Raw genomic sequence first — 27,358 nt, 5'->3', positions numbered from 1 at the left:
CTACACCCGCATTCGAATAACAACACCACACCGCCTATCCAACACTAACACTCTTACCAACACCACAAGCCCCATACACAAAGACGAAGCCGAAATGTCGAACAACAGCACCCTCCGCTGCCTCGGCCCGGATGCCATTGCCAGCGAGGCAACCGACCCCGTCCCGAAGGACATCAACTATGTGCTGGTCCCCGGCACCAATGTCTCGGCGCCCTGGATGGTCGAGTGCTGCACGCCCAACCCGGTCAGCCTGATCGCCGGGTGCTACGTGTGGTGCGAGATCCCCGCGAGTCGGGTCTTCGCGGGGAAGGACGGCAAGTTGGACACGGACATCGACTCGTGCATGAGAGCGAAGGGGCGGGCAGTGAATGAGTCGAGCATCACAGCGTACCATGTTGTGAATGGGGCGGCTTATGGGAGGGTGGCGGCGGCGAGGATGGGGATGAAAGGGCTGGGGGTTTGGGTGTTGTTGGTGAGCGTGTTGATGGGGATCCGGTGAAATCAACAAGCGCAAAAAGGGGCTGGAATCATTTACCTGGAAGTGCGGCTTCATGCTGGGGTTTCGGGGTCCCTAGTGAGTATCATATGTACAAATCAGGGGACGGTTTGAGCATGACTACGGTACTTTGTACAGTACGTACCCGTCGTGTTATGTATCGACCACGGAGAAAACACCAGTCTTGCCTGGGCCTCGTCCATATGAGTTCAAAGATTGCAAGATACATATCCCACAGCTCACCATTTCTTCCGCCCCCCTCCGCCAGCTTCGGAACGAGCACACCGAGACCAAGTAATCCCCATTCGCCTTGCATATTATTTCCCGCGGATCCCTGGCACACGGGGGTACCTCCTCACGCCTAGTAGTTGTACTCACTCCACCCTTCCAGTCCATCGTTCCCAACGATTGCAGCAACTATCACACTTAGCCGTATTGCTGTCCTCAGACTCGAATTCCCTCTGCAGCTTCGATGGTACTAGCCACTTTCTCAACCCCATAGCGCTTCTGCCTATCTAATATCATCCTACCTATGTCCTTGCACCTTCCCCTGAAGCCTGCGGTTCTCCGCCTTCAGTCGCTGGTTCTCGACATACAGCTGTGCAAGCTGCTGCTGGGTGTCCGCCAGCTCTTGTCGGGTCTCCGCCAACTCCTGCCTGGTTTCGTCAAGGCGTTTCCTGGTGTCTTCCAGGAGTTTGCCGTTGTTATCGTTGTTATCGTTGTTGTTGTTATTGTTACTGAGAATGGTGTTGGCCGTGTTGGGAATGCTTTGCACCGCCTCCTCCCAGTCGAGCAGGGACGTCTTGAAGCTATCTTCCGGCGAAGGGGCCGACAGGGGAGTACTACTGGTACTCCTGGCTGCGCCGCGAATTATCTCAAATGCCGGCCGTTGCTTCTTGACGACAGGCGTCGTGGCCTCTTTACCTTCCTCATACTTCTGATGATGCTGGTTAAGGTGGACGCCTGGCGATGATGTCGCTTTGGCGGCGAAGATCTGGCCGCAGTAACCACAGCACCAGAATCGGCCGACATCACGCCCGCCGATCACTTCGGAGAGGAATCTCCCATGGTCACCGATCCAAGAGGTGCGAGGTCGTTTCCTGTGAAGCCAGTCTTCTAATATGTAATTCCTTCCGTGCAGGCGAACCTTGGGCCAGTCCGTGAAGTCGTCAGTTGGCAGGCCCTCGACGTTGACATCGCCAAGGTCCTGGAGTTGTTTCGCGAGGCTTCGAGCCGCAGGACGAAGCAGCGCAACTGAATGGCCGATCGCGGCCTGTGCTGGTTCCGTCATTTCGCAATCTTGAAGATAGGTAATCGACTCGCGCTCTATGATTGACAGTCAATCGACCTGCCTGGATTTGAGTTGAGTTGCGTCGCCGATGTGTCCACTGCGAGTTTCTGCGGTTGAAAATGCGGTGGTACGCGAGCTGTTTAAATCGACGGTGTCTCTAACCACTTTGAGAAGTCCTGCCACGTGCATCAGCCACACACCAAAATTTGGCTGGTGACCGGATTACACGGGTCGTATAAGTCAACACTGCGCGACAACATTATCGTATATACAGACAACAATATCCCGAACATCTGATTGAATTTCTTGTAAGTTTAAACTAGCTAAATTGCTTGAAAATGTAATAAAATATAAAGTGTGCATAATGCAACTGCTAGCCCAGACCGCCTACCTTCCTAGGCCGCCCAGCAGCGCCAAGTGCTTAACCGAACGTCGCCCTGCGCCCGCCCTTGGAACTACGCCCGTGCCTATACCCGTGCCTGTGCCTGTGCATGTGGCCGCATGGCTTATTGCCGTATTGGGACTGCATTTGAGGCTGTTGATGGTTGCCAAACGGCGCGTCGAATAGCGCCTGGGGCCACGTACGATCCGGGTGCCAGCCAAATTTTGGGGTATGGCTGATGCACGTGGCAGGGCTTCTCAAAGCGGTTAGAGACACGGGCGATCTAAAATGGGACACCGTCGATTTAAACACACCGGTGGTATGGGTCGCACCGAGGTGGGGTCTGATAAGGGATCTGCATCGAACGCTCCACTCTTGGCAAGCACGATTCAACTCCAAACATGCAAGTTTGCTCAACACCGGTACTTGTACACTACAACCTACTCCATGGTCTAGCACATGGAGTACCACGCGTCGCATGTCGGGGACCGGGCAATTCTCATCCGGGCATCTCCGAAGGTCACAGAATCTGCAGCCCCATGTGTCCTTTCCACAGCCTCGCCAACCAGCTACCCCGCATGCTGCCTCTGGCAAAAGGTTAGGGTGAAACCTGAAGGGGAGTCGCTAGGTAACAATGCTCTGCAACCCCAGCTTACCATGGGCAGGCTGTCCAGGCCGCTCACACGATTACCGTTTCCTCCAACCTTTCCCGGTAACTTGCACCTTTTCCATTCGCAATCCTTATAAACACTTCAATCTTATACAGTCCAGCCCATCTAGGGGAATGGGAATGGAAGCAATACCTCGTAGCTTCTCGACAACTGCCTCAGCACCTGAGTAGTTGCCTTGCCAGCACTGCTCGATGACGGTCCCAATTGCACCAAGAGATGCGGTCTCGGGGAATTTCCGATTCAGGTACAGGGCACGGATCTCTGTATCGTCCAGTTCTTCGTAAGGAGGGTGACCGGTCATGATTTCGTAGAGCATGCTGCCAGGTGCAAATAGATCGGCCTGAACGGACAGGCGAGGCCCTGGAAATTCGTGGCTCTCTGTGACAACCACTAGCAGTGGGGAGCCATCGATTGACGACCCGGCAAAGTCGGCCACCTTTGCGTTGAGGCAGGCATCTAGGAAGATGTTTGCGCATGTTAAATCCTCATGAATGACGCCGGCGTCGTGGACAAATCTGATAGCTCTGCAACCTGAATGGCCCAGCGTAGCTGCTGCGCAGTACTGACGTCGCTGGCTCCAAGGTGCAATCGCAGGTTGTGGCGAGAGGCGTACTCCAAGCGGATCCCCGATTCAAAGACGCCATGGTAAGACAAAAGCCCCTCATGGCCGCCGCGTTGTGCGAACCTTTCGCACACCTCCTGTTCTCTTCGCATACGTAGAAGGCACTCCTCATTGTTATGGTAGAACGGTACCTTAAGAACAGTGTTAGAGGGCTTGTCGAGGACGACCATGCCGGTAGTTCCCCAGCCGACGACGTCGCTTAATCCAAATCCCGAGGGATATCGGATTTCGTCATCCGCAGCAAATTCTGACATATGTGCTCGTTTTCAAGTGCAAGTCAAGAGTGTTACCGCAAAGGACTCGGATATCGGACACCACAGCTGGCGAAGACCCAAACTGCGCTTGGGGATCGTCGGGCGAAGACGGGTTTGCCAGTGCCGCTCGAGCAGCAATGGAGGATTGAGAAGTCGGTAAGTGCTCTAGGTTGTCTCGGAGTCGGCCTTCCACGCTTAACGGACCGCAGATTGGATATCTGCGATGGATACGTCCTGTCTTGGGTTGTTGTGCGAGTCTCGTGATGTTGGTGGGCCGCAAGAGCGCGCCGCTGACTCAGACGAACTGATAATCCACTTTGGATTAGCTGAATGGGTCCGCGCTAACCAGATCCTATTGGCTTGGAACGAACCGTACCATCAGACGCTCCACTCTTGGCAATCACGACTCAACTCCAAACATGCAAGTTTGCCCAACACCGCTACAACTCGATCGTCTCGCACATGGAATACCACGGGGCGCCTCGACCATACTTGTAGTGAGGTCGCCAAAGCGGCGCACCGACCAACCGAGTTCTAATGCCAATTGATCTGTTACATGGTCGTTGATCAATCTTCCGGGCAAGTTTGCGAATCGCCATACAATCGCTCCGCGCACGCTTCGCGATCCTCTAGGTATTGTCCCTGGAGCTGATCCAGGACTTGTCAGGTCAAACACCATGATCGGGCTAGAGATTCTCTACGTGGCGGGTCATGGAGATGTATGTATCCAACTATGAGTCCAGCCCTCCGACTCTCCTATCGTACGGCATCCAGCCAATCATGCAACCCCGATGCTGCACGTTCAAGATATCCTCTGAGGGACTCTTGGCAGGTAACCGAGTTCCCCAGGGGCCCCCAGATTGGAAGGTGCCGCCATAGATATCTGCAGCCACGTGCGGAAAACGTGTGATCCGGGAGCTTGGAATCATCCGCGATGGTGAACACCCAAGCCGCTAGTTGAGGACGCTCAACAGGCTTACCCGGGGTTGCACCCGTTCCGCTGTGCTTCCGCCCTATGTATATATATGGAGCCTGTTTCCTCACCTACCCGTCGGACCTCTGGACTCGTCTCGTCGACTTCGGGTGCTCACGTCAAAGGGAAATTATGGTAGTCCTGGTCCATTTCCTCGCCTGGTCGAGCCTCGCCCTCCCGGGCCTCGCGGCTCCCAATGACAATGACCGGCGTCACAATCGGCCGAAGGTCACTCCCATGAAGCGAATCTCGCTTGGCCCTCGCCCCTACTGGCTTGTCGACCGCATGGACGATGGCCCGCTCAAGACCAAGCTCACCTCGTGCTCGGAGAAGGAGATGAAGCGAAGCGACTGGAGCATCTCGCATCGGGGCGGCGGGACGATGATGATGCCAGAGCATACGCTCGATTCCATCATGGCCGGCGTAAGTACAATTCCCGTCAGGCGCCATCGTGAATGTATGTACAAATACCTAACTGGTCCATAGTCACGCATGGGGGCCGGTATCCAGGAATGCGACGTAACGTTCACCAAGGACAAGCAGCTCGTCTGCCGGCACGACCAGTGCGACCTGCACACCACCACCAACGTCGTCTCCATTCCCGAGCTCAACGCCAAATGCACCGTCCCCTTCCAGCCTGCGGCCAACGGCACCAAGGCAACCGCAAAGTGCTGTACCTCGGACTTCACGCTTGCCGAGATCAAGACGCTCTGCGCCAAGATGGACGCCTCCAAACCCGACGCGACCACCCCGGCCGAGTACCTCTTGGGCACGCCCCTCTACCGGACGGATCTGTACGCCAGGACGGTGTGCAGCCGTGTGCCCACGCTGCGCGAGTACATCGACCTTGTCGACGCTCTGGGCCTGAAATTCACGCCGGAGCTCAAGACCCCGCAGGTGCCGATGCCCTTCCCCGCCGGCAGCGACTACACGCAGGCCAAGTTCGCGCAGCAGATGATCGACGAGTTCAAGGCGGCGGGGATCAAGCCGGAGCGCGTGTGGCCGCAGTCGTTCCTGTACGACGACGTCCTGTACTGGCTCAAGGCCGAGCCCAAATGGGGCAAGCAGGCCGTTCTGCTCGACGAGAGCGGGGACCCGCCCGCGACCATGGCCCAGGCAGTGGCCAACCTCAAGAAGTACGCCAAGGACGGGGTCAAGGTCGTCGCGCCGCCGCTTCCGTACCTTGTGACGGTCGAGAACGGCAAGATCGTCCCGAGCGAGTATGCGCGCAGCGCGAAGAGCCTCGGGTTCAAGATCTTGACGTGGAGTCTCGAGCGCAGCGGGTGGCTGGGCGATGGCTCGGCGGGCGGCTACTACTACGGCAGCATCGCGAACGTCACCAACAGCGAGGGCGACGTGTACAACCTCCTGCATGTGCTGGCGCAGGATGTGAAGGTGGCTGGTGTCTTTTCGGACTGGAGCGCCACCGTCACGTACTACGCAAACTGCTTTGGCCTGTTCTGAGCTCACGCTTGAGGGGTAACTAAAATCAGGTAATATTCAAAACATTACGTGTTGTATGATTGAGCAGGATCTTATACACCGGGACCAACATAGATATCGTACAGACTGATACACTGTTTATCGCTCAGTCCCTTCCCATGAGCCGCAGCATCAATCCGCCAACCACTAGAAGAGCCCGGGCAAAGAAGAAGGTCCAGCCCGTGCAATGGAACCACTTGATCCGGAATCTTGAAGTACTCAACGCTTTGTTGGCCCGGGGAACGCTGATGGCGTCATATCTCCGGACAGCCTCTTCAACCGAGCCTGCTGTTACGAGTTGCTGAGCCAGATCCCAGCCATCTTTCAAGGCTAGGCTCGCGCCATACCCAGCAAACGGGCTGACTGCGTGGTTGGCATCGCCGATGAAGACAACGGGGAGGTCCATAGTATGCCCAAACGGCTTTTTGTCTCTCGCTGGGAAGACGATGGCGTGGTCCGTGGTTGCGTCGACCATGGTGTGGAAGAGTGGTCCTAGCATATGACCTCGTCTGCGTCCTTCTTCCTGTACCGCGCGGATGGCCTCCTGGGAATGGAAGGTCGAGAACGTGAGCCTCTGCCGGGGTTCCTTCTCCAGAAAGCTGAGCCCCCACACGGCACTGGTGTCGTCAACCTGCGCGTAGAAGCAGCCGACGCCCTGGCCGCCCGATAACTGCATGCCCCAGTTGTTGTTGAGCGGCGGCGGGACGCCAGCCGGGAAGCGCGCGATGCCGCCCATCTGCACAGCGCCCGCGTACTCCAGGCCGTCATCGGGCCGCAGGCTTGCTCGGATCTTGCTGTTTGCGCCGTCCGCTACGATGAGCAGGTCGCATTCGATGGATGGCTGTGCGTGACCGGAGAGCTGCACCGTCACCTTCCCATCTTCCAGTTTTGTTGCCGCGAGACAAGCGACTCCCCAGTGCACCGTGTCCTCCCCCACCGCTCTCAGAAGGGTCTGCCGCAGATCCTTTCTCTTGATCCTTATCAAAGAAGTCGGCAGGCCCTCTGCGGGGCGGAGGCGCACGCTCATGACCTCGCTCCAGTCGGCGTCCCATATCTTGAAGGCGCCTGTCTCGCCTAATCCCGTGAGCGCGTGGCCCAGGATCTCGTCGAGAAGGCCCAGGTCCTTGAGCGCGACGAGCCCGCCCGTGCTGTCGAAGCCGGCGAGCGAGAGACTGTAGCCTTCCCGGCCGGCTGCGTCCAGCTTCGTGTCGCGCTCGAAAACGGTCACGCGGGGAGCGGGGAGGAGGCTGCCGGGCCATAACTTGCGGAGCGCGATGGCGAACGACAGCCCGGCCATGCCCCCGCCGGCGATGACGATGTGTCGTCCAGAGAAGTAGTGTGTAGACATCATGGCGAGGGTGAGTCAAAGAGAAGGATAGAGAATTTCCGTTGAAGTCGTGAGGAAAGTGAGAGTATTAAGGGCCGTTCTTTATTTCAATGGATTTCGATCTCTCTGGTCTACTACGTCCTTTATTATGGACCTAGGAAGGTCGTTGATGGCGCATTCCATCTAGATGATCTATGCGGTTGAGGTTTTGATGACTAGTCTCGGATAACATACTACACCGAGCTCCGAACGCATATCTTCACAGTATCACATAAAGACGCCTAGCAAACCAACACCAACATGACGATCCAACAGGTATGTGGTGCGACGCATCCGATAGCCAAGAACGCGGGGCAAGCGACTCGGACCGCGCATTGTCTCCCGCCCGCCTCCCGCTCTGCCCCACCTAGCTCGATCCACGGATGCGGACATGCGGTAGTGGATGTCGTCCTCACAGAGCCGCGGGAAGCTGATCTGGGCCCAACGCATGGCTGGTTTCACCCAGCCCTCTTGCATCAATTCGGGCAATGCGGGGATGATAGACAAGCGGTCGCTGGCTCAACAACTAGCACTTTCTCTTCACTCTTCAATAATGAGGCGAATGAAAAAGGAGTTCAGGAGACGCTCTCGAAATCCAACCTGAAAAAATGGCGGGCCAAGACACGAGTCATTTCTGCCAACCCAGATACCAGGTATGCTTTGGTGATGATGTTCATAATAGGCTCACTTTAGACCTACCCGAATAATCCAAATAGCTCGGTACCTGGTCCTATAAGAGAAGCTGATGAGCAAGTTCTATTGTATGTATTGTTAACCCCATATCTGATTAGATTAGATAAGATCTCACGTATAAGTTAGCGCGGAATCACCCGCGTACAGTGCAACAGCGCAGTGCAACCCTCTGCAATGTCTCATCCCAACATTGACTCCCCATGCCCCACATAGAGCCCCTTTTCTATTGTTGAACTAGCGATCTCGTTGTTTGCTGGTTGCCGTATGCAAGATTTCGGCGGTCTACATGTACTCCGTATTACTGGACCACCCTGAGTGGATGGAAGAACTGTTGTCCCTGCAGATCCCACCCCCGGAAGAAACATCCTCATCCGCCAGGAAGCTCAGCTTTGCCAGACTGCCCACAGCTTATACGCGCCTTCCATAACCGGAATGCAAGGACGTCGGATGGTCTTCTTCCATTGTATGTGTTCCATCCGCTCGGAATATTTTTCGAAGCTAGGCGTCCAAGCCGCATCGGAAACTTCGGCATTCATGGCCCCAAAGCTTGTTTCAAATCTCGGCGAAGCTTAACCTGTCTTGGCAGCTCATCCGACCTCGCGTGCAAAGCTCTCCTTTTCTTCCGCCAATCGAGATTGAATAGCGTGGCTGATGCTCGTGTTGGATCTGTGAAGGACGCAAACTCCGTTATCAACGCTCCAAAATCATTTCGCGTAGACGCCTGCGAAGTGTCGTCTTCCGGTCGCCTCCTGACCGTGTCCACCTGGAAGATGGGGCAGTGGTACTCCAGTCTCCGGGCAATATTCGACGCCGAGCTTGGGGAATGGAGGGTAAATCGACCCAGCGATGTGGATTCGAGGTTCGAGGATGCTAAGGGGGAGTAGCTGCCCATCGTCTATAAGATCGCCAGATATGTAAATAATAAGTCAGGCCAAGCTCTGCCGAGTTGCCTTAGCTGCGTCCTTCCCGCTCATCTGGATTTGTACCGGTACATTCGTTTACATTCACATTTGTGTCATTCGTTAACAGCCATGATTCCGTCGGTCCTCATTCTTTCCCTCGGCGCCCTGGCGGCGGCCAACCCGCTCCCCGCCAAGCGCGCGAGCTGCACCTTCACCGACGCTGCGTCTGCCATCAGCGGCAAGAAGAGCTGCAGTACTATCACCCTCAAGGACATCACAGTCCCCGCCAAAACCATATTGGATCTGACGAAGCTTAACGACGGCACCAAGGTCATCTTCTCCGGCAAGACCTCGTTCGGGTACGAGGAGTGGGACGGCCCTCTCATCTCTGTCTCTGGCAACAACATTCACGTTGAAGGCGCTCCCGGCCACGTCATCGACGGTAACGGCGCCAAGTGGTGGGATGGCAAGGGCAGCAATGGCGGCAAGAAGAAGCCCAAGTACGGCTGTCCGTCCAAGAAGCAAAGTTGCGACTAACCATCCGCAGGTTCTTCTACGCCCACAGCATGAAGAACTCGGTCATCAAGGGCCTCAATGTGAAGAACACACCCGTGCAGGCATTCAGCATCAACGGTGCTACCAACCTCGAAGTGTGAGTACTTACCTTGCGCCTCGATCTTCCGGGAGAACAAAGACTCAACAGTCACTTAGGTACGACGTCACCCTCGACAACTCGGCCGGCGACTCGCAGGGCGGCCACAACACCGACGCGTTCGACGTTGGCTCCTCCACCGGCGTCTACATCTCGGGCGCTGTCGTCAAGAACCAGGACGACTGCCTGGCCATCAACTCCGGCACCAACATCACCTTCACCGGTGGCTCGTGCAGCGGCGGCCACGGCCTGTCCATCGGCTCGGTCGGCGGGCGGAAGGACAACACGGTCAAGACGGTGCGCATCCTCAACTCGTCCATCAGCAACTCGCAGAACGGCGTGCGTATCAAGACGGTCTACGGCGCCAAGGGCTCCGTGTCGGACGTCGAGTACTCGGGCATCACGCTGTCGGGCATCACCAAGTACGGCATCGTCATCGAGCAGGACTACGAGAACGGCTCGCCCACCGGCAAGCCGACCAGCGGCGTCCCCATCACCGACCTGACCGTCAAGGGCGTCACTGGCAGCGTCAAGTCGAGCGCCACCGACGTCTACATCCTCTGTGCCAAGGGCGCCTGCTCCAACTGGAAGTGGTCTGGTGTCAGCGTCACTGGCGGCAAGAAGTCCTCCAAGTGCTCCAACGTCCCCAGCCCTGCCGCTTGCTAGAGGAGCTATGTGGACTTGATGTTGTTTTACTGCCGCTGAAGTATTGGACAGTCGAACTGTCGAAATCAGGCGGATACTATACTTAATCTCGGCCTGGAAGGAGTTGGGCTTGCTGGGAGTTTCGATTCAACATATATATTATTTTTGACCTGATGGTGATCTTACATAAAAAACAACATTCCATTGCTTCATACCTGTACCTAAATCTCCCTTTGCACGTGCCGTACCAATTTCTGCAGTTCCCTTGGGTGATTGATGTAAATCACAATGGTTGACTGTTCCATCCCAGTCGCTCCTTCCGACTCTTCGCTCTTTCCAACCTTTCATCCTTCAACTTTCGTTCTTCCCCGCTCTCGGGATGCCTGCCTGCCTACCGACTTCCTAACCTATCGTTTACTCCAGCAACTGGAAACCTCATGATTTCCGCCAACTCTGTAACTTCGTCTCATCTTCGGCTTCAGCGTCTCACTGTGCGCCTCCAGATCCCTGTCTCGTTCTACATCTGTCCCGACTTACAATGGAGCACTCCAACACAACTCTCTGCGTTGTGCAAAAGACCGAAGCCCGCCTCCGTGAAGCCGAGGCCATGTGCGCCAGGCTTGCCGCCGAGAAAGAGAATCTGCAGGCCTCGCTCAGGGCAATGTCAGTCGAACTAGATGTCACCAGGCGTCAGTGCGAGCGGGTGAAGGCCGAGCGCAAGAACTTGCGAAGCCATGTCAAGGCAATCAAGAGCCTTCGAGTTGATCTCGCCACCGCGAAGAGGGAGTGCGAGATCCTGAAGAAAGAGCGAGATGAACTCCGGGGGCAGGTACAGGCCCTCGGCAAGACTCCAATCCAACTCGCTGCCGCCCGCGAAGAATGCGAATACACCAAGGTGGAGCGCAACCGCCTTCAACATCGACTGGATGTGGTGGAGGCCGACCTCGCCAATCTCGAGAAGAAACATATATTCGCCTGCAACGAGCTCGCTGCGATGCAGGGTGGCCGGCTCAACTTCCAGGTCCAGCTGCACATGCCACGGGAGCCCCTGCCTAACGTCCAATCCACCGCCAGCGACTTCGAGAAGCCACCCCTCTTTGCCAGATCTCTAGGAGAAGATACCCAGAGCACATCTGACCACGCTACGCCGTCGAGGGAATGGCAAGCGACACCCGGCCGGACGGCAGAAACCAAGACACCCAACAACATCTTGGTGCCAATCAAGGAAGAGCCGGGACAGGAGAGGAGGGGAGTCAAAGAGGGGATGCAGCTCTACCGCCCGCCGCGTGCCGGACGCAAGGACGCACTGGAGGACATGGAGCCCGGGGAAATCTGGGAGGACTAGGGTATCAAAGAAGTACCGGGGCTCTACCGCCAATCGGGTGCCGAGCGCAAGGACGGACTAGAGGACATGAATCCTGGTGAGATCTGGAAGCAGTTATGTTGATTGAGAAGAGGTTATCATAGGCTATGGAGGCGACGGAGGAGTCTGCATATGTCTGAATGGCAGTGTCAAGTTGCATTGGGATCGGTCTTGTTATCATCTTTGTAAAGCTGTGAGCTACGGAGTGCTCTGTATAGTATTCGCGCAACACTAAGACGATAAGGTGTTTATTATTTGAGGACGACTATGTGTCGATACTGCTGTTGTTCAGCTAATGTCAGTTTATACGCTGAATTTCCTAGGCTCAGCCGCTGGTGTGCTACTGAGGCTCTCGATGTAAATGATCGTCAGTACCGGTAGGATGGCGTGCAACCTCCGCGGATGGACCAGCATTATTAGCGGCTACCCTCCATTATTATTAGCTAGGGTTATCGGTATTACATCATGGCTGGGCGGAAGTTTGTCGGATTCTGTCGAGTCTCAAATCTCAACAGCAACTCCACCTTCAACCAACATGAGTGTCCTTTGGAAGCGTTCTCGCGTTCCCACTCCCCCGTTTTTCCGCAGTCATCTAAGACTGACTAGACGTGGTGCACATTCATGGCATCGCCAAGCTCCTGTTTGCGCGCCACCAACCCTCGTTCAGCTTGTTGTTTCTAGTCCACCAACACGGGCGTCCCAGCCTCGATTATTTTCAGCGGCCACCACCAATCAGGCGCCGACTGTCACTGAGGAAGTGTATATTGCAGAAGTTGACTTGGAGGACTTTGAGGAATACTCTTCCGGTGGCTATCACCCCACCGTTATCGGTGATACCTTTTGCGATGGCCGCTACGAACTTGTCCATAAGCTCGGTTTTGGTGGTTACTCGACAATCTGGCTCGCCAAAGATAAGCAGCTGCAACGATATGTCTCGTTGAAAATCCTCATCGCAAATGAATTTTCGAAGAGCACCGAGGCCAAGATCCTGCGTTGGCTCTGTGAACATGGGTCAAGTCAGCCAGGTCGAAATTCATCCCCCGCTTGCTTGACGAGTTTTCGACCGACAGCCCCAACGGCCACCACGTCTGTTTGGTGCAGGACCGGCGGTGTGTAGCATCGCTTCATCGAAGGAGGACTCCAGCGACTTTATGTTTCAGGTTGAAACAGCAAGGTCCATTGCCGCTCAGCTCATCAAGGGACTGTCATACCTACACTCTCAGGGAGTATGCCATGGTAGGTTCCAGTATCTATATGTTCTTGATCATCATCATGATTCTTACTCTCCACCTCTAGATTTGCATGTTCGAAATTTTCTCATATGTGGTACTGACATCGACCACCTCGACCCTCTCGACTTTTACCGACGCTACCGTCTAGATATGACCCCGGTCAGGAGAGTTGATGGTACAGCTGTGGGACCTCACGCGCCACCATATGCGGTATATCCATTGCATATTAAGACGCCCGCCAACTCGCTCGTGAATCCTGTCATTCGCATCTCGGATTTTGGCACCTCCTTTGTAGTCGCCGAGGAACCGAACCCAGCACTGCACACTCCCGACCCCTATCGCCCCCCGGAAGCGTTCTTCAACGAACCGATTACGCTCGCAGCAGACATCTGGACTCTCAGAGTCAACCTCTACGAAATCCTGGGCGAGCGGTGTCTGTTCGAAACATTTTTCTGGGACCGAGATGACATCATCGCCGAAATTGTCAATACGCTTGGTCTGCTACCGAAACGATGGTGGGAGAAATGGGAAGCACGGGGCGAGTTCTTCGAGGCAGATGGATCATGGCGGAAAGGCGGCATCACGCGCATCTTCACGCCAAAATTCCGCAGGCTGCATCAGAGGATGTGGGATATGGGCCGCGGTGAGACGCCCAAGACCTGCCAGTGGGATGTGGAAGGCGGCGAGATGCGGGCTTTGGAGGAGTTGTTGCGGGGGATGATGGCCTTTGAGCCCAGCGAGAGGCTCACGGCCGAGGAAGTGTTGGTTGTCGGAGTACATGGTGAAATGGGCGTTGCCAGCTTGGGAGAGGCAGATCGCACGGCAGAGGGACAGGGAGGCAGCATCTGCCTAGGAAGCGAACACTATTCATTTCCGATAGAGAACGTATCATTCAGACTGTCAATCAAAGCAAATGTTTCAATTCTCAAACCTCTCAGACTCCTCAGACAGCCACCAATGGCCCGACTCAAACCCCACCATCTACCTCGCCCTCGCCCTCTCTACGGTTTCGGACATCGGGCCAGGCCAGAACCAGCAGCCCCTCCTCCCTATCATCGCCATAGCCATCACCATCCAGCTGTCACCATCACCGGCATCATCGTTATCAACTCGATCGCCCTCCTGACATGGGAGAGGTCTGGACGATAGTCGGGACTCGGGAACCTTTCCGAAGGTGCTGTGGTCCCTCGTGCTGTGGCGGACGGACTGGCTGGCAACCATTCTTATACATATACATTTCCGGCCAGAACAGGCCTTGGCTCTACCGCGGAACCGTTAATGCGTTGATGTAGTTGACCCAACCACCCTTTGAGCCAAGCACCCGGCGCGGGCTTGGCCCATTCCAGGAGTTGAGGTGATCGTCTGCCAAGGCCTTCTTTGAGACGGTTCGGATTCAGAAAGCGATCCAGACCGCTGGGTAGCGGGGATACGAAACTAACAAAGGATAAGGGATGTATGTAGTATGTATTTGTACACTAGTACGGATATATGTACATATTACGCCGGACTCCCTTGTCAAGGCTGGGGTTCTTCAGAAGCGATCAACTGTCAATCGTTGATCAACAACAGGGCGTCGGCGGTTGGTCCCGTTCCTCCAGCTCTCAACTCAAAGCGCCTCCCCGTGCCTCCCAGGCTCCCAAGAATGAGAAAAAACCGCCGCAAATGCCGACGCTTACGAGAGCATTGCCAACTGGAAACGCGTGCCCCCCCCACACTTAATTCCTGGGGCGCAGCATACATACATACCTACACGAAGACATGTCCCTTGCAGCCCTCTCTCTCTCTCCCTTGTTCGTGCGACAGGCCAAGCACCTGCGCGGCGCTGCACACTCGTGACCCGTCAGCTTTAGGGCGGCGCCAAGGGGCTGGCTCGTTGTAACGAAACAAGCCGTATGATACCGGTATGTATTGTACAAGTACATACATACAATCCCTAACTCTTACTCCCTCATCCTCGACCTGGCCTGGCTCTCTTAAGTCTCTTCTTCCGCGCAAGAATGCCTGCGGCGCGTGCCCCCGCAGAGTTAGTACTCCCCATTATCTCTCCGTATGCACCGTTGTGCACATCTATACCGTCCTGTCGCTCGCCATGTATTTCTACGAGATCAACACCGCTCTGTTCGCGGCTGTAAGCGCGTACCTGCTGCGCAGGCAATATTACAGCCCCGGCCAGCCGACGGCGGGGGCGGGAGCTGGGGCAAAGGAGACGGACATGGAAGATCAGAGCGACAGTGGCACCGTGGTGGTCGAGTCGTCCGAGCTGGCTCGCAGGTTCCAGATCGAGTTCTTCTCCGTCTATGCCCTGGCGGTTGCGGCCGACTGGCTTCAGGTAAGCATCCCTTGAGAGAGCTTGAGAGAGTGCTGTTCTCGTGTAAATATGCTATCTGGTACATATGTACTAACCGTCAAGACAGGGGCCGCATATCTATGCCATCTACCGGTATGAGAAGAACATACCCGAGAGGTCGGTGGCGGCTCTGTACGCGAGCGGGTTCATCGCCGGCGCCGCGAGTGCCTCGTTCGCCGGGGGTTTGGCCGATCGCTACGGCAGGCGGTCGGCGTGCCTCTGGTACTGCGTCACGTACGCGTTCGGCTGCCTCACCATGCTGAGCGACAACCTCGCGGTCTTGTTCCTCGGCCGGCTCGCCAGCGGCGTCAGCACCACGCTTCTGTTCAGCGTCTTCCCGGCCTGGATGGTCACGGCGTACCACGGCCGGGTGCTGCAGGGCACCGAGCTGGACCTCAGCAGCATGTTCGGCAAGATGTCGTCGCTGAGCGGCATCGTCGCGATCGCGTCGGGCATCCTGGGCGACGCGCTCATCACGTACACGGGGTCGCGCGTGTGGCCGTTCCTCGCGGCGACGGTGTGCGCAGCCGGTGCGGGATTCCTCATCACCACGACGTGGGAGGAGAACTACGGCTGCCAGTCGAGCTCTTTCCCCACGGGGGCGACACCCCTCTCCGGCGGCATCAAAGCCAGCCTACAGATCCTGGCCAACCCCCGCGTGCTGGCCCTGGGACTCGCCTCCTCGGTGTTCGAGGGCACCATGTACCTCGTGGTCTTCTTCTGGTCGGCCGCGCTGAAGAGCGCCCGCGCACACGCCGGCTCGGACGAGGAGCTCCCCTTCGGCATCATATTCTCGAGCTTCATGTGCGCCATGGTAGCCGGGTCCGCGCTGTTCGCGCTGTCCCCGCACTCGCGCGAGAACGTCTGCTCCCTGCTGATGACGGCCTTGCTGGCCGTCAGCTGCTGCCTGTCGGCGGCCGTGCTGATGATGACGCGCGAAGTCGGCGTCTTCTGGGCCGTCTGCCTGATCGAGCTCTGCATAGGGCTGTACTACCCGTCCATCGAGCTCCTCAAGAGCGAGGTGGTCGAGGACACCGTGCGGGGCAGGACTTACAGTCTTATGCGCGTGCCTCTGAACGTGTTTGTGGTGGTGGCGCATGCCTTAGACCAGGAAGGTGAGCACAGCTCTCTTTTCTGTCACTAATAAGAGTTCAACAGTAACCGAAATCTCTAACTGTGGCGCAGGCGACGAGCATCGGAACCATGTCTTTATGGCATGTGCGCTCCTGCTGATCGGGGCATTCTTTGTCTTCAAGAAGGCTTTCGCGGCGTGAGGTCGAGGATGGGCATGACCGTGTAGAAGCAGGGCGTTGGGCTTGGAAATGTACTAGTATTGACTTCAACTGCATGCATGCAAAACACCTTAACTTAAGAGTCTTGCAGCAACCGCGCTGGTCATTTATTACTATTCGCAATGCTGGTGTTCAGGTTCAGAAAATGTGAAAACCCTAGTCCTCAGGCAATGTAATACTGTATTGTACTAGTGTATTTTATTTTACCATAATTTCAATAACGGCTCAAAATTACCACTAACGCCAATTCTTTGCGGCGGCTGCATTGCGCTGATTGTTCAGCCCTCGGATACGAAACCTCCCCTCCCCTCCCATCCGCAATGCAAGGGATAACGTGAACTAATAACGTAGAAATACGGGCCAGGCATGCTCATTGTTGGGCGAAGCCGTGTTAGACTGCGCGTCCCTTGGCACCCTTGGCGCACTCCATCATGTTCGTTTGGCGCTTTGTATCAGGCGATCCCAATGGTTGACGGCTGTGCCGTGAACGCCACCCCGTTGGGTCGCGGAAACATACCTCGAAGCATACCTAGGTAGGGATAGTCCGAGTCAGCTAGCTAGTTAGCCCCCAAGACACTTTGGACTTGCCCGCGCCGATCGGGCTGGCTCAAGGGGGCGCCCGCCGCCCGCTGTGGCACCCATCACTTTGAAACCCGGCCGCGTTCTGCCCTGATTAGATTAGGTAGATACCTACCTAGGTATCGTCCATACATAGAGCTGAGCATCCGCGTCGGCGCTGGGCCCTGGGACGTGTCCAGCACCCGACTCTCTCACACACACACACCTTCCTCGCTCTACCTAAGCATGATCCTCCAGCCGCCCACCATGCCTCGGCCCATAGTCCCGGTTCTGTTTCTTGCGGTCCTTCTGCTTCTGATTGCCTTCACTTCGACCTCGACATCGGTATCCCGGCATCTCTCCTCGATTATCCCGCCGTCCTCGTCCTCGAAGAAGGGGCTGAGGTTCAGTCTGTTCAGCAAAGACCCGGTCCTGGATGCGAGGCTGGCCCACGCCGAGCGGCTCTGGGAGCAGGCGGTGGAGGACCGCAAGGAGATGGTGACGGCGTCGGGCGACAGGCAGTGGCCGGACGGATACATCTACCCGTACAACGTGTGGGACTTTGCGCGGCCGAGCTTCTTCTGCCCGCACGACCTCGAGCGGGTCGGCACGCTCGGCGACGGCGGGAAGGTGGTGTGCGGCCTGTCGCGCTACGAGGCGGCGTCGCCGGGACCCTCGGCCGCGACCAACCCGGCGCCGGAGCTAGTCGTCTACTCGTTCGGCGTCAACGACGACTCCTCGTTCGAGGCCGCGCTCCTGCAGCGCACCAACGCACAGATCTGGGGCTACGACTACACCGTCAACGGCTGGGCCAAGCACATCCCCGCGCACCAGGCGTCGCGCGCCCACTTCACCAAGGCCGGCATCGGCAAGACCGTGGTCCGCGACCGGGAGCCGCCCTTCTTCACCATCCAGGAGCTGATGAAGATCAACGGCCACGACTACATCGACGTGGTGAAGATGGACATCGAGGGCGCCGAGTTCGACGCCATCACGTCGCTGGTCTCGTCCGTGCTGAACAACTCCGAGAACAACGCCACGCTGCCGCTCGGGCAGCTGCTCATCGAGATCCATCTTATTGATGGCAACGATTCCTTCTCCACGCCGAAAGACTTAGCGTCCTTCATGGAGTGGTGGTCGTCGATGGAGAGGCTGGGGCTGCGGCCAGTAAACAATGAGGACAATTGGATAGGCGACAATATGGTTGGGAAGCCGAGGTTCATGGAGGTCAGTTGTCTTGCCGCCCAAACTAAACATACCTGATATTGCAGTTCCAGCTAACATTGCGTATACAGTACACGTTGATCAATGTTTTGGAAAAGAAGAACAAGTTGCTGTAGGCGTAATACCAATACTGGATGTATAATTGAATGTATCAGATCGATTGGTTTTGGCTCTCATCATAGTGAGAAGAAGCACTACTAGGGGAGACAAGGGACAGTAGTTTCGTCTGACACCAGCTCATGACACTGACACGGCAACACACAAAGGCAACATGGCAAAGCCGAGGATGCCACATTGACATGCACATCATATTCCTGGCTAGGCGGCACCATCATGACACCAGTTCCGGGTGTTGCACCGAGGTTTGGTAGCAAAGGAGGCAGTAATATCAACACAGGAGAGCACTCCTACTACACTGGATGATTATATGGGTGTAGTCAGTAAATGAAACGAAGACATACCTTCCCGTCCCCATAGTGTTACCATACCCATAAGAAGACTCGAGATCGGACTTGAAGGATTGATTAACCTAGCCTGTGGGGAGTGGAAGAACTACCCAGGACTTACGTACGACAAGAGAAAGATAACCCACGAAACTGCCCAAAACAGGCCTATTAAACTAAACGTCCCCGACACGAAACACGCAACTGTCTGATCATCAGAGGTCGACGGTGATCGCTTGGCTGATCCTGCCATGTATGTACAACGGTGGAACTGGTCTAACCACAGAGCATGTTTCGGATAGATCATAGGAGAAGTGAATTGCTCCACTGAAACGATAGATACACTCAACCGTAAATACACTCAACAGTACCACCTAAGCAACAGATACATGCCCTATCCCAAACCAACCCCCCCTCAAATCTCCTCACACTTATCAAAGTAGCCCTGGTTGCCCGACGTGTGCGCAATCAGGCCACAGAACTGAATCACTCCCGTGGCCGTGTAGATGGCCCTGGCCGGGCCGGGCGACTCGCCGCCGGCCGCGTTCCGGTTCACGTTCCACTTGTACAGATGGCCGTCGGGGAACACGGGCATCTCGAGGAGCGGCTCGTAGTTGCCGCACTGCCACTGGTTGAAGTCCCAGGCGAAGCCCTGGAAGTTGCTGAACTCGTGCGGGTAGCCGCTCAGCCCGGGCGTCTCCCGGTCCGGGAAGTTCTGCACGTTGGCGAAGACCCGGTTCTTGTCGAACGTGATGGCGCCCTCGCTGTTGCGGCAGCGGAAGCGGGTGAACTAATAATAGTAGAGAATTAGTATGTTGGTGTTAGATAAGAGACTGAGCTGTCGCTGTCTGAGGGGGGGATTGTGAGGTAGGTAGACTAACGGCCTGAGGGACGATCTTCGTGTCCGTGCCATTCGAGTTGGAGACCGTGGCGTTCGAGTTGGTGGCTTCGAGCGGCGCGCCGACTGCGAGAGCGGCCATGAGGCTGACGATGATGCTATAGGACTTCATATTGGCGAGAGAGGTGCTTGTAAACAACAGAATGTCAAGATTCGGGGAATTGCCTTAATTGATGACTGAGGGACGGCTCTCGCGTTGTCAGATGCGGTGCTTGTCTGCTGAGAGGTGAACTGTTCGTTGTTGCACTTCAGTCTCAACTCTCAAGGGACATCCTCCCTTTTGTATCCTCATCTGTTGCATAGCCGGATAAGATGGTGATCAATTGTGATCCGCCGTCGCTACTGTGACGTGAAGTTCTCGGTACAGAGTGGTGCGTTGAAGGCTCGAATCCGAGTTCGGTACCGTCCGCTTCGATGACGGCAACGTCCGCGATAGTCCGCAGCGTGCCTTCATCGCTGGACGCCGTGGACGGTAGATTTGTCTGATACAACTTCAGCTGGCGACCTGGCGACTGAGCGCAGGGCATGGCCACGGATTACGGATTGTGATTGGATATAGTGCGGTGATTTGGATGAAGTTACAGTTCGCTGACGGCGGTGATCGTCGATTTACAATGCAACCTTTGGTGGAGGAACACCGAGTACATGATCCACATTACAACCAGGCGAGCCAGGTAAGCACTCACGTGGCACCGTGTTTACAGAGGTCCAATCACTCTTCCTTTTACACAGGGTAGTATAGCCGTATGTTATAGTATGACATAGGGTTGTAGTTGTAGGAGCAAATGAAAGGCCACTCCACTATCTGACACTGATCTTACATTCTTACTCGGAACCCGGGCGAAGCAACCACGAACTTGCGCGAAGACGTTGAGATCAACAACCCATCCGGGAGGGAAGTGCGTCTCTAGGTGCGTCAGGCGGGGGTGCGCAGAGGTATAAGCGAGCCGTCAACCGATCTCGACGAAGAGAGGTTTTCACTTGCAACCACAGCATCCTCTCAAACACAACAGTTCAACCCCCAGCTTCCAACACTTAATTACTTAACCACCAAACGCCACACTCCAATCAACATGCACGCCTCAACCATCTTCATTGCTCTCGCAGCATTCGCCGGCGCCGCTCTGGCCGAGAGCGGCAAATGCCACGGCCAGCGTCTCTACTGTGGACGAAGCCTGCGGAACATGGGTGAGCGCGACGCACCACCTTTCTGAAATATCTGAATTCTCTCCCCTCTGGCCCCTGACTGTTACTGACACATGGGCATGGGGCAGGCTGGACCAACGACGACATCATGGCGGGCGTCCACAAGGGCTCCCAGTGGTATCCGATCGACCTTGGCCCCAACACGATCCCGGACACTCTGTTCGAGTGTGACGGCCGAAGCGGCGACGACGCCCTCTGGTACCGCAGCGCCTGTGCCGATAATGGATGCCATGATGCCGGTGCTGGGCATTCCGACTACTGCAACTGATTGGCATGCAAGCACTCTGGGATTATGAGTAGTGGGTGGTAGCACACTCGAGGGTGAAAGGCAGGAGGGGCAGCGATGTGAGTGGTCAGGGGTAACATTAGGGGAAGGAGTCGTTGGGTTGGTGTAGTGAAGAGATTAGCAATGCAATCGGAGAATGGTTCGGGGTTGTCTTGGTACCTACTGCGCAAGAACCGTGAATGCAGAATTCCCTAAAAGATATTGAGGCACAATGGCCCGGGACTACGAAGCTCTCATACCTCAGCCGCATATCTCATTGATACTGTGACATGTCTCATAGTCCGCAAATCGCCCCCGGTCGCGTAATTCCACCGCACGACACCCCATAGTCCGGCGGAGAACAGGTCCCTATCTCCGCAAGGCCGCCTGCTTGTTTGGGTCTCAAGGGACATAGTATCCAGGTTGCCTCCGACTCATACCAGGCCCTTGAGATGTTGTTCTTGAGATGTTGTTCCGTCATCGGTCACCCAACGAGGTTAAAGGTGGATGAGTTGATGCATGGTTCTCAGCTTCTCACACGAGGACGTCGTCAACTTACACGAGTAATCCCTAGCCAAGAACACCAACCCGTGGAAACTGTAAATACTGGTTGATATGTTGTTGCCTACTACACTTGGCGTACCTTTTTGCTTACCGCCAAGATGGCAGGACGGCGGAGTTAGATGGACTTAGTCGCCTTTTCAGCGACCTGGTTCATCATATGTGGCGTGAGCATCTCAAAGGGGAGGTATGTGTGACCCGGCGGCCGCAAAAGACTCTTGGCTGTGTTAAATGATTGCTCAAACCGCGCCAGGACCTTACTCATCACCACCTCACCTTTCAGTCTCCCAACCATCTCATAGAACCTTGGCATACGTCGAAGGATGCTTCTGAATAGGGATCCAAGATGATTTGGACGACCATGCAATCGAAACGCCGGAGCCTCTGAGACTCCCACGATAGCTATATAATCAAAGGCGCTCATCCGGGTTGACGTTTCGAGTGTCGCTCGGCTTTCTCTCCCATCAAGCTACGCTCTTCTACAGACATCCAGCTCGCTACCAGTGCTTCTCTCCCTCACACACAAAGACCCTCCAAGATGAAGCTCTCTTTCCTGTCCCTGCTCTCTCTCCTTTCCTCCGCCGCCACGACCCTCGCGGCTCCGACTGACACCGCAACCGGAGTCACGGCCGACAATGCCAACGACGGTCCGCCATCTTGGAGAAGGGACATTGAGGCTGCAAGCGGAGTAACCGCCGACAACGCCAATGACGGCCCGCCATCCTGGAGACGGGACATCGATGCCAGAAGCCTGCATGACCCTGCCTCGTAAGCAAAACTCACTACCTACTCTAACCCCCAATTCCTCCCCCTTTTCTTCCCCCCCCCCCCCCTTTCAACCCCATTTTTAACACCACCCTTACTACTAATACTGATACTACTACCACTAGTAACCCAACCCGACGCCAAAACGGCAACCCCAACACGGAAGCGACGCTCCAAGCGTGGCGCTTCGACCCCAACTGCGCCCCTGGCCCGGGCTTCAACTTCCTGTGGTTCCCCGTCTCGTGGACGTCGGCCAACGCGCCCAACGGCGCCTGCCACGAGTTCTGGGAGGGCGGGCAGCGCCGCGACATCCTGTCGGTCATGGCCACGGGCGGCTGGCGCGGCACCTGCCGCCTGCGCATGTACCAGAACCCCGGGTGCACGGGTTCGTTTGCTCTGCAGACGCCGGGGGTCTGTGGGAATCGGGGTGGTGCGCCGATTGCGAGTTTTAATGTTGTTTGCTGAGGACCTGATGGTTGTGTCCTGAGGAAGGGGGGGGCCGGGTTGGTGAGGGGGGTCAGTTTAGGGTATGAAGTTGGCTAGTTATCTCCTGTGGCTTGCGGGCGGAGGAATGTTGGGAAAGGGGTTGAGTGAGGGTGCAATTCAACATTGCCACTTTGTGAATCTTTGTGCTCCTGTGAGATATGCTGAAATGTTGTCCTTGGTTGGCCTTGCAGAGTGCTTTCACACTTCAATAGCATTCTCAAACTCTTTCTCCGTCCACTCCCATAGTCTCCTCGATAGGGTCGGGTCTCTGGCGATGGCCGTCTCCTTGTCTGGCACGCCCACGGGCTCGTAATACTTGCCCGTCTCCACGTTGGGCCCCGTGGCCGCCCACAGATGGTTCCTCACTCCAATGGCCGCGGGCACGCAAAACAAAGGCGAGAGCGGCGCGGTAACGCGGAATAGGAGGCTCTCCTTCCGCAGCCCGTGAGCCATCCCCGTGATGATCCGCCCCGGGTGCACGGCGACTGTCTTGATTTGAGGACATCGCGCCGCCAGTTCCCGCGCAAAGCCGATGATGGCCACTTTGCTCTGGCCGTAGCGTTGGTAGTATGTCTGTGAAAGCATTTAGCTAGCAACCCTCGTCATTTACTAACTCAGAGGCACGGCGGTCTGTCTGCCCACAAAACCTCAATTGAAACTCACAATATCCTCGCAGGGCCCCTTCAACTTATCGAACAGGATGCCGCCCCTGGGCGCCATGGCATGCCCCTCGCTCGAAACAGCCACGACGCGGACATCGGCGCCCCGCGGCAGCGCGGCCGTGTGCAGCAGTTTTGGCAGCAGCAGTCTCGTCAGGAGCGCGTGGCCAAGGTAGTTGATGCCGAAGGCCACCTCGTAGCCCTCCGCCGTCGTGCCGGGCCGCACGCGCATGATGCCTGCGTTGAGCACGGCGATGTCCAGCCGGTCTTCGGCGGCGCAAAACGCAGCCGCCGCTCTCTTGATGGACTCGAAGGACGAGAGATCCACGGCCAGGTAGCGTATGGGGGTGGGAGGAGCGTGCTGGTCAGAGTCGGACAGTGCGTCCCGGGTGATGGCACGGACGACGGAGTCGCCGTCGTCTGCGCGCGGCAGGTCGGCAATGTAGATGCGTGCCGGGTTGTGCCGTGCCAGCTCGATGGCTACTTGCTTGCCCAGGTCGCCTGCACCGCCTGTGATGAGGATGACTTTGCCTGCCAGCGACGGGATGTCCTTGACGGGATCGAATAGAACGCCCCGTTGGTTGCCTGACCCGAAGACGGTGACTCGCGCCCCCGCCGTGAGGGTTTGCAAGTCGAGCATTTCTCTGCAAATATAGGATATAATGGCGACGATGACGATGGTAGCAAGGATTCTGGAACCCGTACACCTGGACTGTCAATGTGGTAGGATACGGCGAGGCCCGTGGGCTCATGACGCTTACGGGATATTGACTATATTGATGCTGTGATACACTGGCCCGCACACGATGTTTGTAAAGGATTCCATTGAAGCTAAGAGTTTCTTCTCGCTTGGTCTGCGAGTTCGAGGGCTATAAAGAGGACACGACAAAGGGGAGGAACGACAAACGAAGCGGGAGGTGATGAGCGCGTGTGAGGGCTCAGGACTTAAGGGCAGGGGCCGAGCGAACGAAACATGGACGGTGGGAGGACAATGTTGAGACGCGAGAGTGATATGGATGGAAAATAGCCAGCTTTTTCAGCTCGGCAGTGGTTCTCGCGCGGCGCTATACCCAATAGGACCGGCTGCATTACTAGCATCATTTTATCATCGCTGGCAAGGTTCTCAATCTCACTCAAGACAGTTGATAGTAGGTGGGCCGCTTCCCCGGACTACTAGGTCTAGTAGTACAGTACATTTCCGATTTCACCAAGCAACAACAACAACAACACCTAAATAAGTCTCTCTAAAAGTCTAGACTCATGCCTCCCCTACCGCGATGGAGTCAGCGCCGGCTGGCCCTTAGGCAAAAACGGAAAACTCCTCTGCTCGACCCTCAGCTTCCGCGCACACTCCATCGAGTTCCCCTGACAGACCACACAATACCATCGACGGGCATATCCTTCCACGCCGGGCATCTCATACCTGCAGCACACAGGCAGGTACGCGCCACAGTCGGGCCACGCGCACGCCCTCTGCTCCGCCGGCTCCTCGTCGCACGCCACCCATCGAATGGCAAGCCACAGGTCTCGCGACACGGCGGGGGACAGGCACGGCAGGAACCGCTCCAGCTGCATGTCAAGCCCGCAGCAGGTCAGTCCCGCGAGACGGAGCACTTCCTTGTGGTACTCGGCATGCCGCTGGACCAGCCTCTTTTTCTTCCTCTCCTGCGGGTCTGTCGCTGCTTTGTTTGTTGCTGCCGTTGTTGTTGTTGTTGTTGTTATTGCGGCAAGACGGATCCTGGTATCGGCCATGTTGACGCGCGTGTTCCAGATGATGCCCGGTCGCTTCTCGATCTCGAGCTTGACGCTCAGAGCCGCGACCACCAGGCAGTCGCGGCAGAGCAGGTCGCCGCAGGGGAGGTCGTGCAGGCAGTTGAGCGTGACGCGGGCGTGACACCTGCTGCAGGCGAGGAGCCACGGTGGTGTGGTACTGCTGCTAGCACTCGCGGTGGTGGTGGATCCTGCTTTGCTGCTGCTGCTGCCGCCCTGGCGGACGAACGACCGCCTGCGGAGGAACTTGGGATCCGTGATGTCATGCCGGTGGTCGCCGCAGTTGTGCTCGCCGTGGAGGTGGAAGCGGGGGATGGCGGACGCGACCGAGGCCGGTGGGGGAGAGGCTCGTCGCTGTCCACCTCCTCCAGGGGAGGGCTCCAGGATGGGGGGCGTGAGGCGGACATACCTGGACTGTTACGGATCCTGCGTCTGATGTGTTGGGCTGGAGTGAAGGGAGTCCCTGAACCCTCTAAAGCCGCTGCCGGATGGATACCATTAAAGGGGGGAGATATTTGCAGCTTGGGATACAATAACATTTTTAATAGACGGTCGCCGCAAGGGGATGGTCAACCAGACAAAGGACTTCTTCTAGCGATGTCCAGAACGAACATTGCTTCAGAAGGCGCTAGGCGAACAATGGTTTTCGTGCACTTTGTCAAAACCAGGAGCCCAATCCTTCAACGAAGAGTAATCACAATCACAACCCAGCAAAGCAAAAGCAGACGACGCCAAGGTTCACAACCCGCATACCCCATCCTTGCAGATGATCAAGTCGAAGCCGCAGTCAGCATCTGTCTCACAGCTAAGTCCTACACAGAAAGGATGCCAGTCAGCGCGCTATTAAACCTCTCTTTCATGGTGTCTCACATACCGATACAGGCCAAAGGATTGTCGCCACAGGCTGGAGCAGGCTGCCGTGTCGTGGTCGGCTGCGGCCGGGACGTCGAGCGGGTGGGAACGGGCGGAACCGTCACCCTGCGAGTGGTGGTAGTGACCCGGCGTGTGGACGTAGTCACCCGGCGCGTAGACGTGATGATGATCGGGGGGACTCCAACCCCACCACATCTGCCGCCGCGACAGCTGAGGTCTCCGTCGCAGTCGGTATCCTCCTCGCATGGGTCACCTGCGGAAGACGTACAAGTCAGCGTCTAGAATGTCCCCGTTTGTCTAGGAGGACCGAGAGACTACAAACCAGCGCAGTGACCAGTCCACTCGCACGTGGGATTGGACGTTGGCGTGGGCCAGGTCGTCACGTAGACAGTCGTGGTCCAGATGATTGTGGTTGGAGTGGGCCATCCGCCGGGTTGACTGACTCCTGGATTGGCACATCGACCAGCGCGGCAGGTGAGGTCGCCGTCGCAGTCAATCTCGGTCTCGCAGGCATCACCTGGGGCTTGTCAGGGCAAACCATCGCAGACTTCAGCGTGTGACGCTCTACCTACCAAGGCAGTGGCCCGTCCATTCGCAGGCTGCTCCTCCACCCCCTCCACTGCCGCCACCTCCTCCCCATCCACCACCGAACCCGCCGCCTCCTCCACCCCATTGTCTGCCCACTAGCCCGGCAGCTGGGAATCGTCTGGCGTGCACGCAGAGCCCGCAGGCCAGTGTTCCAAGCAAGTAAGCTGGCTTCATCGTGGCAGGGCAAGATCGTCGAGGGGGGGCCGGTGGGAACGGGCATGAGTATTGCCCGGTGTCTTTGCCCAATATTTATATATATCCCCTGAATGGGCCTAGACCAGGCGGGCAGCCTTTGTTCAACATTGCCGCGTGTCTATGAGGGCCGTGAATATAGGCTGCCCAACCCACTTTGCTCCCGTCGACATGCGACTACCGAATCGTGGTCGCTCCGCGATCTGC

General features: G+C 56.5%; 15 protein-coding genes across 15 annotated transcripts; 9 read left to right on the top strand and 6 right to left on the bottom strand.

Annotated features, from left to right (window-relative positions):
* Positions 1 to 94: 94 nt before the first annotated feature.
* B0T15DRAFT_493121 (uncharacterized protein) lies at positions 95 to 499 on the top strand (the record flags this gene model as incomplete). Its single annotated transcript, XM_062866921.1, has 1 exon — positions 95 to 499. The coding sequence occupies one exon, from the start codon at positions 95 to 97 to the stop codon at positions 497 to 499; it is 405 nt and encodes a 134-aa protein (XP_062723436.1).
* A 245-nt stretch (positions 500 to 744) lies between these two features.
* Positions 745 to 1,869, bottom strand: B0T15DRAFT_530765 (uncharacterized protein). The gene has a single exon (XM_062869194.1). It carries the CDS (start codon positions 1,785 to 1,787, stop codon positions 1,023 to 1,025), a length of 765 nt encoding a protein of 254 aa, XP_062723435.1. The 5' UTR covers positions 1,788 to 1,869; the 3' UTR covers positions 745 to 1,022.
* A 339-nt stretch (positions 1,870 to 2,208) lies between these two features.
* On the bottom strand, positions 2,209 to 3,716 carry B0T15DRAFT_484714 (kinase-like domain-containing protein; the record flags this gene model as incomplete). The annotated part of the gene is made up of 4 exons (XM_062866238.1): positions 2,209 to 2,358; positions 2,602 to 2,621; positions 2,973 to 3,371; positions 3,404 to 3,716. The coding sequence occupies 4 exons, from the start codon at positions 3,714 to 3,716 to the stop codon at positions 2,209 to 2,211; spliced, it is 882 nt and encodes a 293-aa protein (XP_062723434.1).
* Positions 3,717 to 4,821: 1,105 nt separating this feature from the next.
* Positions 4,822 to 6,153, top strand: B0T15DRAFT_395261 (PLC-like phosphodiesterase; the record flags this gene model as incomplete). Its single annotated transcript, XM_062864773.1, has 2 exons — positions 4,822 to 5,112; positions 5,176 to 6,153. The coding sequence occupies 2 exons, from the start codon at positions 4,822 to 4,824 to the stop codon at positions 6,151 to 6,153; spliced, it is 1,269 nt and encodes a 422-aa protein (XP_062723433.1).
* Positions 6,154 to 6,185: 32 nt separating this feature from the next.
* Positions 6,186 to 7,880, bottom strand: B0T15DRAFT_530761 (uncharacterized protein). The gene has a single exon (XM_062869193.1). The coding sequence runs from the start codon at positions 7,520 to 7,522 to the stop codon at positions 6,278 to 6,280; it is 1,245 nt and encodes a 414-aa protein (XP_062723432.1). The 5' UTR covers positions 7,523 to 7,880; the 3' UTR covers positions 6,186 to 6,277.
* A 1,051-nt stretch (positions 7,881 to 8,931) lies between these two features.
* On the top strand, positions 8,932 to 10,491 carry B0T15DRAFT_185175 (glycoside hydrolase). The gene is made up of 3 exons (XM_062862362.1): positions 8,932 to 9,632; positions 9,680 to 9,784; positions 9,844 to 10,491. The coding sequence occupies exons 1-3, from the start codon at positions 9,262 to 9,264 to the stop codon at positions 10,448 to 10,450; spliced, it is 1,083 nt and encodes a 360-aa protein (XP_062723431.1). The 5' UTR covers positions 8,932 to 9,261; the 3' UTR covers positions 10,451 to 10,491.
* Positions 10,492 to 10,967: 476 nt separating this feature from the next.
* Positions 10,968 to 11,774, top strand: B0T15DRAFT_493116 (uncharacterized protein; the record flags this gene model as incomplete). The annotated part of the gene is made up of 1 exon (XM_062866920.1): positions 10,968 to 11,774. One exon carries the CDS (start codon positions 10,968 to 10,970, stop codon positions 11,772 to 11,774), a length of 807 nt encoding a protein of 268 aa, XP_062723430.1.
* Positions 11,775 to 12,257: 483 nt separating this feature from the next.
* On the top strand, positions 12,258 to 14,150 carry B0T15DRAFT_484710 (kinase domain-containing protein; the record flags this gene model as incomplete). Its single annotated transcript, XM_062866237.1, has 6 exons — positions 12,258 to 12,290; positions 12,529 to 12,784; positions 12,814 to 12,887; positions 12,926 to 13,028; positions 13,089 to 13,785; positions 13,976 to 14,150. The coding sequence occupies 6 exons, from the start codon at positions 12,258 to 12,260 to the stop codon at positions 14,148 to 14,150; spliced, it is 1,338 nt and encodes a 445-aa protein (XP_062723429.1).
* A 963-nt stretch (positions 14,151 to 15,113) lies between these two features.
* Positions 15,114 to 16,645, top strand: B0T15DRAFT_395002 (major facilitator superfamily domain-containing protein; the record flags this gene model as incomplete). The annotated part of the gene is made up of 3 exons (XM_062864760.1): positions 15,114 to 15,353; positions 15,439 to 16,486; positions 16,557 to 16,645. 3 exons carry the CDS (start codon positions 15,114 to 15,116, stop codon positions 16,643 to 16,645), a joined length of 1,377 nt encoding a protein of 458 aa, XP_062723428.1.
* Positions 16,646 to 16,973: 328 nt separating this feature from the next.
* On the top strand, positions 16,974 to 18,916 carry B0T15DRAFT_415006 (methyltransferase domain-containing protein). The gene is made up of 2 exons (XM_062865453.1): positions 16,974 to 18,448; positions 18,517 to 18,916. Exons 1-2 carry the CDS (start codon positions 17,468 to 17,470, stop codon positions 18,559 to 18,561), a joined length of 1,026 nt encoding a protein of 341 aa, XP_062723427.1. The 5' UTR covers positions 16,974 to 17,467; the 3' UTR covers positions 18,562 to 18,916.
* A 387-nt stretch (positions 18,917 to 19,303) lies between these two features.
* Positions 19,304 to 19,898, bottom strand: B0T15DRAFT_493112 (Ribonuclease/ribotoxin; the record flags this gene model as incomplete). The annotated part of the gene is made up of 2 exons (XM_062866919.1): positions 19,304 to 19,678; positions 19,770 to 19,898. The coding sequence occupies 2 exons, from the start codon at positions 19,896 to 19,898 to the stop codon at positions 19,304 to 19,306; spliced, it is 504 nt and encodes a 167-aa protein (XP_062723426.1).
* Positions 19,899 to 20,424: 526 nt separating this feature from the next.
* Positions 20,425 to 21,507, top strand: B0T15DRAFT_530746 (uncharacterized protein). The gene is made up of 3 exons (XM_062869192.1): positions 20,425 to 20,460; positions 20,519 to 20,974; positions 21,061 to 21,507. The coding sequence occupies exons 2-3, from the start codon at positions 20,860 to 20,862 to the stop codon at positions 21,258 to 21,260; spliced, it is 315 nt and encodes a 104-aa protein (XP_062723425.1). The 5' UTR covers positions 20,425 to 20,460; positions 20,519 to 20,859; the 3' UTR covers positions 21,261 to 21,507.
* Positions 21,508 to 22,118: 611 nt separating this feature from the next.
* Positions 22,119 to 23,158, top strand: B0T15DRAFT_185115 (uncharacterized protein). Its single transcript, XM_062862361.1, has 2 exons — positions 22,119 to 22,586; positions 22,709 to 23,158. The coding sequence occupies exons 1-2, from the start codon at positions 22,357 to 22,359 to the stop codon at positions 23,046 to 23,048; spliced, it is 570 nt and encodes a 189-aa protein (XP_062723424.1). The 5' UTR covers positions 22,119 to 22,356; the 3' UTR covers positions 23,049 to 23,158.
* On the bottom strand, positions 23,158 to 24,738 carry B0T15DRAFT_554572 (uncharacterized protein). Its single transcript, XM_062870358.1, has 2 exons — positions 23,733 to 24,738; positions 23,158 to 23,642 (listed from the first exon to the last, which is right to left on the bottom strand). The coding sequence occupies exons 1-2, from the start codon at positions 24,366 to 24,368 to the stop codon at positions 23,268 to 23,270; spliced, it is 1,011 nt and encodes a 336-aa protein (XP_062723423.1). The 5' UTR covers positions 24,369 to 24,738; the 3' UTR covers positions 23,158 to 23,267.
* Positions 24,739 to 24,997: 259 nt separating this feature from the next.
* B0T15DRAFT_510894 (uncharacterized protein) lies at positions 24,998 to 27,133 on the bottom strand (the record flags this gene model as incomplete). The annotated part of the gene is made up of 5 exons (XM_062867880.1): positions 24,998 to 25,912; positions 26,252 to 26,310; positions 26,373 to 26,624; positions 26,694 to 26,888; positions 26,944 to 27,133. The coding sequence occupies 5 exons, from the start codon at positions 27,131 to 27,133 to the stop codon at positions 24,998 to 25,000; spliced, it is 1,611 nt and encodes a 536-aa protein (XP_062723422.1).
* Positions 27,134 to 27,358: the final 225 nt, after the last annotated feature.

Source organism: Chaetomium strumarium (assembly GCF_033439665.1).
Source record: "Chaetomium strumarium strain CBS 333.67 chromosome Unknown B0T15scaffold_3, whole genome shotgun sequence".
Classification (NCBI taxonomy): Eukaryota; Fungi; Ascomycota; class Sordariomycetes; order Sordariales; family Chaetomiaceae; genus Chaetomium; species Chaetomium strumarium.
This window is presented reverse-complemented; position numbering and strand designations above follow the sequence as displayed.

What these genes read in the sequence shown, in the direction of transcription:
- B0T15DRAFT_530746 (XM_062869192.1), top strand. Translation starts at nt 20,860, where the DNA reads ATGCACGCCTCAACCATCTTCATTGCTCTCGCAGCATTCGCCGGCGCC. An exon ending in ACGAAGCCTGCGGAACATGG is followed by an intron (nt 20,975 to 21,060) that starts GTGAGCGCGACG and finishes GGCATGGGGCAG; the next exon opens with GCTGGACCAACGACGACATC.
- B0T15DRAFT_185115 (XM_062862361.1), top strand. Translation starts at nt 22,357, where the DNA reads ATGAAGCTCTCTTTCCTGTCCCTGCTCTCTCTCCTTTCCTCCGCCGCC. An exon ending in AGCCTGCATGACCCTGCCTC is followed by an intron (nt 22,587 to 22,708) that starts GTAAGCAAAACT and finishes TACTACCACTAG; the next exon opens with TAACCCAACCCGACGCCAAA.
- B0T15DRAFT_415006 (XM_062865453.1), top strand. Translation starts at nt 17,468, where the DNA reads ATGATCCTCCAGCCGCCCACCATGCCTCGGCCCATAGTCCCGGTTCTG. An exon ending in GGAAGCCGAGGTTCATGGAG is followed by an intron (nt 18,449 to 18,516) that starts GTCAGTTGTCTT and finishes TTGCGTATACAG; the next exon opens with TACACGTTGATCAATGTTTT.
- B0T15DRAFT_554572 (XM_062870358.1), bottom strand. Translation starts at nt 24,368, where the DNA reads ATGCTCGACTTGCAAACCCTCACGGCGGGGGCGCGAGTCACCGTCTTC. An exon ending in AGGGGCCCTGCGAGGATATT is followed by an intron (nt 23,643 to 23,732) that starts GTGAGTTTCAAT and finishes ATGCTTTCACAG; the next exon opens with ACATACTACCAACGCTACGG.
- B0T15DRAFT_185175 (XM_062862362.1), top strand. Translation starts at nt 9,262, where the DNA reads ATGATTCCGTCGGTCCTCATTCTTTCCCTCGGCGCCCTGGCGGCGGCC. An exon ending in GGCGGCAAGAAGAAGCCCAA is followed by an intron (nt 9,633 to 9,679) that starts GTACGGCTGTCC and finishes AACCATCCGCAG; the next exon opens with GTTCTTCTACGCCCACAGCA. An exon ending in GGTGCTACCAACCTCGAAGT is followed by an intron (nt 9,785 to 9,843) that starts GTGAGTACTTAC and finishes ACAGTCACTTAG; the next exon opens with GTACGACGTCACCCTCGACA.
- B0T15DRAFT_530761 (XM_062869193.1), bottom strand. Translation starts at nt 7,522, where the DNA reads ATGATGTCTACACACTACTTCTCTGGACGACACATCGTCATCGCCGGC.
- B0T15DRAFT_530765 (XM_062869194.1), bottom strand. Translation starts at nt 1,787, where the DNA reads ATGACGGAACCAGCACAGGCCGCGATCGGCCATTCAGTTGCGCTGCTT.